The sequence below is a fragment of the Nothobranchius furzeri genome, chromosome 2 (genome assembly GCF_043380555.1).
Source record: "Nothobranchius furzeri strain GRZ-AD chromosome 2, NfurGRZ-RIMD1, whole genome shotgun sequence".
In the NCBI taxonomy this organism is placed as follows: domain Eukaryota; kingdom Metazoa; phylum Chordata; class Actinopteri; order Cyprinodontiformes; family Nothobranchiidae; genus Nothobranchius; species Nothobranchius furzeri.
Window position 1 is genome coordinate 58,640,114 of NC_091742.1, and position 8,139 is coordinate 58,648,252.

At 44.0% G+C, this 8,139-nt stretch overlaps 1 protein-coding gene across 2 annotated transcripts; it reads left to right on the plus strand.

Moving 5' to 3' along the window:
• Positions 1-316: 316 nt before the first annotated feature.
• On the plus strand, positions 317-6,797 carry LOC107377312 (thialysine N-epsilon-acetyltransferase). 2 transcript variants are annotated; one of them, XM_054747748.2, is made up of 5 exons: positions 317-399; positions 1,616-1,678; positions 4,186-4,287; positions 6,065-6,105; positions 6,228-6,797. In XM_054747748.2, the coding sequence occupies exons 3-5, from the start codon at positions 4,236-4,238 to the stop codon at positions 6,393-6,395; spliced, it is 261 nt and encodes an 86-aa protein (XP_054603723.1). In that variant the 5' UTR covers positions 317-399; positions 1,616-1,678; positions 4,186-4,235; the 3' UTR covers positions 6,396-6,797. The 2 variants fall into 2 exon arrangements, with proteins under 2 accessions (XP_054603723.1, XP_070402876.1); XM_070546775.1 differs by lacking the exons at positions 317-399; positions 1,616-1,678 and having other exon boundaries at positions 4,012-4,287.
• Positions 6,798-8,139: the final 1,342 nt, after the last annotated feature.

Sequence of the window (8,139 nt, forward strand, 5' to 3'; positions counted from 1 at the left end):
CCTTTTCCAGGGCGGATGAGAAGTGTGACCTTTATAGTTGGAGCACAGCAATTGGTCCCCTTTCTTAAAAATGAGGTTATCACTCCAGTCTGCCACTCCAAATGCATCCTCCAGATCTGGTTCCTCACTTGAATAAATGTTGGTGGGCTTGAGGAGCTCCTCAAAATATTCCTTCCACTACCTGATTACATATTCAATTACTAACAGCAGCTCCCCGTCCCCGCTGTAAATGGTCCAAGCGATGGCGAGTGATTTCAAGAAGCACATCCATCCATACATCTCCCACATGTCGGCTTCTCTGTTATTTTATTCACAGACTTGGAGCAAGACGGTTCTCCAAGAACCCGATCTATCACGCGATCGTTGCCGAGGTGTCAGATCAGCACAGAACCAAAGATGGTAAGTGAGATAAGTCACTGAATGCAGTCATTCTCCCACTTTTCTTGTTTGATCATAACATTTCTTATAGTTATTTATCTGGAATTTCTGATTCCTCTGTTCTGGTCTTCACCCATCACCCTAAACATTAGAAACCAAAAACACATTACCTATTGAGGCAGCATCCTGCTGATGTCGCCTCTCTCTTGACTCACGTCTCACATAACAAGGTTCAGCTTTTCCTTAGAGTGCAGTAAGGAGGTCATTACAATTTTTCTCAATTGCTTAAACACATTACTTGAAATTATGCCTCATATTTTCAAAACAGTAAACAAAAATCCATAACATCTCACCCCAATTTCCCAAACATCATATTTTCAGGTCAAAGTGAAGCTCTACACTCTTTGCCCACAGACATCACACACAAAGCCTCAAAAACACACACACTACAACATAGTCTTACACATTGGTGCAATAAAGTAAGAACAATATTTGCAAGTTATGTTGCTTGTGGTTCTTCCCCACATAAACCTTTTCACATGATGAACACAAAAGATGCAACCAATGTAAAAACAGTGGCACATTTTTATTCATGTACCCCACAGTACAACACACACCAAAACAGTATTCCACCTCAGCATCCTGTCTTTGGTCTGGGTCAGGCAAGAGAGTCTCATTCACATCACAGGCTACATCAGCCCTAGCCAGGCAGAGGAGAGTGGAGGTGGGGCTTTCTGATGATGGAGGCAAAAGTGAAGCGACTTACATTTGGCTGGACTCGTTGCCCCGCCTCCCTCATAGTCATACCACAGACAAGGACACGGTCAACTAAAGTGGCTCGAATTTCATCCAAGACAACTTGCCTCCTCACCCTTGCTCTTCCCCTTCCTTGTCGCTGTCGTCCTCAACCTTCTCCTCCACCACCTCCTCCCTGGTGTCCTAGACCTCCTTATCCTCCTCTTCCACCTCCTCTTGCACCTCCTCCACCTCTTCTACCTCCTTCACACTGGTGTCCTAGACCTTCTCCTTTTACTCCTCCTCCTCCTCATTCTCTTCCTTTGCATGTCATTTTTTCAAACCTGAATGAGCTGACTTTGGCCCTTTGATCTTTCCATCAAAGTTTCTGATTGATGTGTGTTAAATTGTGACGTCTAGTGTTTCCTGGCCCTCTTCGCATCAGAATACCTTAGGCCGCAGCTTGATGATCGACTTTGTTGTCGTTTTGTCTGATCTGCAGCTGAATTTCTTGGACACTCGGGTGAAGAGAGGGGCGGAGCTGTCATCTAACCACTACCTGGTTGTGAGTTGGCTTTGATGGTGGGGGAGGATGCTGGTCAGACTGGCAGGCCCATATGTATTGTGAGGATCTGTGGTGGACACCAGCAGTTAGGGATGCCATCAAGCTGAAGTAAGAGTCCTATCAGGTCTTTTTGGCCAGTAGGACTCCAGAGGCAGCTGATAGGCACCAGCAGTCCAAGCCCAATGCCGCTTGGGTGGTCGTGGAGGCAAAAACCCGGGCGTGGGAGGAGTTTGGTGAGACTACAGAGCAAAAATTCCGCACAGCTTTAAGGAGATTCTGGTCCACCATCTGTTACCTCAGGAAGGGAAAAAAGTGCACCACCAACATTGTTTATAGTAGGGAAGGTGTGCTGCTGACCTCTACTCAGGACACTGGATCGGTGGGTGGAGTATTTCAAACACTTCCTCAATCCCACCGGCACGTCTTCCAGTGAGGAAGCAAAGTCCGGGAACTTTGGGTTGGATTCTCCAATTTCTGGTGCTGAGGTCACTGAGGTTGTCAAAAAGCTCCAGTGGCAAGGCTCCGGGGGTGGATAAGATGAGAGTTTCATAAGGCCCTGGATGTTGTGGGGCTTTGATGGCTGACGCAGCTCTGCAATATCGAGTGGACATTGGGGGCAGTTCCACTGGACTGGCAGACTGGGGTGGTGGTCCCCCTATTTAAAAAGAGGGACCACAGGGTATGTTCCAACTACAAGGGGATCACACTCCTGAGCCTTCCTGGTAAGGTCTCTTTAGGGGTTCTGGAGAGGAGGGTCTGACAGAATGTTGAAGCTCAGATTCATGAGGAGCAATGTGGTTTTTGTTCTGGCCATGGAACACTGGACCAGCTCTATACCCAATCAATCTATGTGTGTTTTGTGGATTTGGAGAAGGCGTTTGACCATGTCCCTTGGGAGGCCCTTTGGGGAGTACTTTGGGAGTACGGGGCACCAGGCCCTCTGATACGGACTGTTAGGTCCCTGTATGACTGGTGTCAGAGCTTGGTCTGCATTGCCAGCAGTAAGTGGAGCTTGCTCCCGATGAGAGTTGGACTTCGACAAAGCTACCCTTTGTCACCGATTCAGTTCATTACATTTATAGACAGAATTTTCTTGGTGCAGCCAAGGTGTTGAGATCTGTTCTGGTGGCCTAAAGATTGAGTCTCTGCTTTTTGAAGATGGTGTGGTCCTGTTGGCTTCATCAGAATGTGAAGTCCGGCTTTCGCTGGAGCAGTTCACAGCCAAGTGTAAAGTGGCTGGAACGAGAATCTGCTACTCTAAATCTGAGACCACGGTCTTGAGTCAGAAAAGGGTAGAATGCCTTCTCCGGGTCAGGGATGAGGTCCTACCCCAAGTGGAGGTGTTTAAGTATCTTGGGGTCTTGTTAATGAGTCAGGGAAAAATGGAGCGCAAGATCGATAGGCGGATTGGTGCTGCATCTGCAGTGATGCAGGCGTTGTACCGGTCTGTTGTGGTGATAAGAAAGCTGAGCCAGAAGGCAAAGCTCTCGATTTACCGGTCGATCTACGTTCCTACCCTCACCTATGGTCATGAGCTTTGGATAGTGACCGAAAGAATGAGATTGTGGAAACAAGCGGCCGAAATTAGTTTTCTCTGCAGGGTGGCTGGGCTCTCTCTTAGAGATAGGGTGAGAAGCTCGGTCATCCAGGAGGGGCTTAGAGTAAATCCGCTGCTCCTCCACATCAAGAGGAGCCAGTTGAGGTGGCTCGGACATCTGATTAGGAGACCTCCTGGAAGCCTCCCTGGTGAGAGTTTCCGTGCATGCCCAACTGGGAGAAGACCTTAAGGAAGACCCAGGACACGCTGGAGGGACTACATCCCTCAGCTTGCCAGGGAACGACTTGGGAGCCCCCCGGAAGAGCTAGCCCAAGTAGCTGGGGAGAGGGAATTCAGGGCCTCTTGACTTAGGCTGCTGCCCCCGCGACCCGATTCCAGATGAGTGGAAGAAAATGAATGGATGGAAAGTGTTTCCAGTTGGTTAATTTTGTGCTAATTGGGCTCAAGCTGTGCTGACTTGAGTTAACATTATTGACTGCTAGTGCTTTCTAAATGAACACATGGTGTCAGCACTGAAAAATGTAGGGATCTGTGTGTAGAGTTTTGCAGTAACAGTTCATCAAAACAGACTTGTGTTGAAGCAGGGGAATAGTGTGTAGTTCAGGGAAATGGGTGTACCTTTGAAAAATGGTTGTATGATTTTGGACTGAGTTCAATAGACTGGGTATAGTGTTTAAGTAATCGAGAAAATGATCTGACATGATTAACAGCCCTTTTTCTTCCCATGATGCAGGCCTTCTACCATACAGTCATCACTGACCATCTGACTCCATATTAGGGAGAGGCTTCAAGAGTATTAGCATGCATATGCTCATACATTGAATGACACAGATGGGCTAATTTTATTGAAGAAAAAAATGTTTTTCAAAAGATGATTTTAGTTACTACAAGCTGTAGAGCCATACAACTAGTTTAACTATTAATTTCTAATATTTGTTCTTACTTTCAGGGCATACGACGGTTGGCTACGCACTTTATATCCATTCCTACCGCTCATTTATGGGCAGGGCCGTTTATATGGATGACTTGTACGTAATGCCAGAGTTCAGAGGTAAAACACAACTGTCCTAATGGAGGCATGCACAGGGTTCAAATTACAGGGGAGCTAAGGAACTACTCCAGTGAGAGCCCAAGATCATGTTCTTATGAAGCAAACAGGGCCCATAATTTGCAAAAAGCAGAGACTCAATCCTTAGGCCACCAAAACAGATCCCTCTATAGAGTTGCTCCAGTGTTCCACGGCCAGGATGAAAAGCACATTGCCACAGTAACATTCTCAAAGTGATGCCACTAAAAAAAAGATTGCTTGTTCATGTCTGCTCATATTCTCTGTTACTTTCTGAATTTTATTCATGCCTGATGTGGAACTCGTCACTCATGCTCCAGTAACTTCACCTCACTGGCTTGGCCGCGCAGCTTCGGTCCTCCACCACCTCCCTCATCCATGGTGTCCCACAAGGTTCTGTGCTGGGGCCTCTAATCTTCCTCCTCTATCTGTTTCCTTTCCAGCACATCCTGAGCTCCTTTAAATGAATCTCCTACCATCTTTTCTCAGATGACATTCAACTTTAAATCTGCTTTAAGCCCCATGAGATGTCTAAGCTGCAGCTGTTACACACCTGCTTAGACTCTATCAAAACCTGGATGGCTGGGAGCTTTCTACAGCTGAATGAAGATAAGACTGAGATCCTAATCTGTGCCCCAGACAAGCTGGTTCCCAAAGTCAGAGACTCTCTTGGTCAGCTTGCTTCCCACACCAAACCTTCCGTCAGGAATCTTGGCGTGACCTTTGACCCAGCTCTCACCCTGGATTCTCATGTCAGTTCTCTTGTTCGCTCTTCTTTCTTCCATCTCAGGAACATTGCTAAGCTGAGTCCCATTCTGCCCCGCTCTGAACTTGAGACCGTTACCCACACCTTCATCTCCTCACGCTTAGACTACTGTAACTCTCTTTTCACGTGTCTGAGCAGAACCTCCCTGAACCGTCTACAGGTGGTTCAGAATGCCTGTGCTCGGCTTCTGACCAAGTCCTCCAAACACACCCACATCACCCCACTTCTCATCCAGCTTCATTGGCTGCCAGTTGACTTCAGGGTTAATTTCAAGATCCTGGTTCTGGTCTATAGGGCCTTACATGGACAAGCACCATCTTACATTGGTGATCTTCTTAGTCCCTACACCCCAGCAGGTCCCTGAGGTCCAGTGACTAAAGCCTACTGGTTGTGCAGCACCAGGCTAAAGACCAAAGGTGACAGATCATTTGCTGCTGTGGTCCCCAGACTCTGGAACTCTCTCCCCCTGAGCCTGAGATCAGTGGACTCAGTGGTCTCCTTTAAAAAGCAGCTGAAGACTCAGCTGTTCAAAGTGGCTTTTGTGTGACCTTCTTCACCACCCTCTTCTTATTCTGCTCTCCCCACCTATTCTGCCCTCTTTCCTATTAATTTTCTCTCTCCCTTTCCCTACATTTTTATTACTATAATTTTTTCTCATTTAAAAGTATTTTTAGTCATTTTTTGAAATCTTTTTTATGTTTTAATTTTTTGTTTTTGTGAAGCAATTTGTGATTTTTATCTTGAGAGGTGCTGTGCAAAAGATCATTTTCTTTCTTTCTATAAAAACAAGAAAACAAAACCAAGTGCTTGAAAATGAAAATGCTGGCAGATTTATCCCATTACATGTTTTAAACTTCATATAACAATCATTTATAACCCAACCCCACCCCGGTCTCAATGGGCTCCCCAGGAAGCCTCTGTGTAATTCATACCCAGGACATGCAGCAGTTATTTCTGCTTCTGTTTGTGCAGAAATGTAAACTATTTGTCTTTCAGGGAAGGGCATCGGAAAAGCTCTTATTAGCAAAGTGGCACAGGTGAGTGACAAGGGAGAAAGTTATTGGAACATAACTTTTGCTGCATGCATCAGTAGAAATGTCCATCCTTCATGTCTTCAGCCTAGTTTTAACGTCTTTTTCTGTCTTTTGGTGTCCTACAGCTGGGTTTAGCTGCTGGCTGCAACCAGCTCCACTTCACCGTCCTGGACTGGAACAAATCCTCTATGGACTTTTACCACAGCCAAGGCTGCTTTGATATTACTGCTACTAAGGGTGATCACTGCATGCGCTGTGAGGGAGAGGCACTGGAGCACCTGGCACAGCCTTAATCTAACTGGAAACCACAAGGTCAACCAAAGCAAGGCAGGGACTGAGCACCACCTGGTGCCCCACAGACAGCGGAATAATTTTAAAAGTTAAACACACTGATTAAATTACTATTTCACACAAATCCATTTAAATTAAAGGTTAAATGGCTTATTTTCTTCTTCTTTAGGAGTGGGACTTTTGAAACTTTAATCTATTTAATCTGAGGCTTGCAATTAATTAATCTTGATTAATTACTAATCATTATTTGGCCCAAATAAGCAAATGTCTTTATTGAAATGGGTTTTAGTGGATTAATTAATCAAACAACAGGTACAAACATGAACATACATAAGAAATGCCTGTACTTTTCCTGAATGGTACTGTTGTTAAAGTTAGTGCTAATAAAGTTTTTCAAAAATCAACATAAAGCGCAAATTCTATCTTTTTCTTCTCATAGAAAATGAACCAGAACCACAAATGGCCATTTGTTGTGTCAGCACATGTGATTTTACTTTTAATGGCCTAGTTTCTTTATAATTTAGCCTAAACATTTAAGACATTTCTATATGAACTCATTTTTCTATTGGCATTTTAATTCTCCCATAGAAGTAATAATGACATGTCACCTGTAGAGGGCGAAATAACCCAATTTGTTAATTTGATCCCAATCTATTGTTCCATAGGTCTGATCCCCCATAATATTCAATAATTAAAACATACACATATAGAGCTGACTACACTGTACAACAACAGGATTACTGTGCAACACACTATCAACAAAAAATGGTAAAACATCAAAAGAAATAATCATTTTGATCTGAAAGGAAGTCTAAACCCCTGATCCTCTAAAGCAAGAACATCACATATGTACATAATCTCTTTCACCGTGCTTCATAACGCATCTGGTTTTGTCAGTTGGCATTAATTTGGTCTAACTTTAGTTTTACTATGTTTTTAAGAGACAGTAAAACTATGTTCACCCCTAAAGAGAATGTGTACATATTTGACTCAATTTCTGATCATAGGCGCACAAACTAACAGCTGCAGGTGTTGTTGCAGATTGTTTTATTCCCATTTGACCCAATCCGGTTTCTTTGTTTGGAGTAATCACTGCAAATGTCCATCATGCATTAATTCTGATTTAATGGAACATACTTCAAATTGTGGATCAAAGATTCACTTGTCTGAACATGTCCAGAGAACCAACTGTTTCCTTCATACTGTCTCAGATGATTGTGATCAAGAAGGTTCAGGCCTACCTTTTTACAGATTCCTGCTGACAGCTTCCTGCTGATGTTTACGTCTGAAAAATGCCAGAAAGTGTGGCAATAAACCAATAAATGTGAGGAGTAAAAGGAAAGTAAGTTAAACAGCAAGAAAATTGTCAAGTTCTTGGAGAGAGGAGATCTACATAATACGTTATGACTGCACAGGCTTTTCCAATCCAAGAGGGGTTACAGTTTGATGCGCGTGTCTTGTTGGTGTGAGGGCTTGCCGAGCACTTTCCTGGAATGGACCAGAATCTGACCAGAGGCCCCTTGGACATCCTCCATCCATCTGCTGATACCATTAAACTAAAAGAAAACACAACAACAAGTCAATGAAAACCTGTATTATGTTAATGAATCTTAAGGTAACTGAAAAAGTAAAATAAACATGTTTGACATCTGAATTCAATGCATTTTTTTTTTATCTTTGATAGGAAATGTTTAGCATAGGCCCAGTTTGCATGGCAGGTTCGCTAAATTGTCACATGTTTTTCAA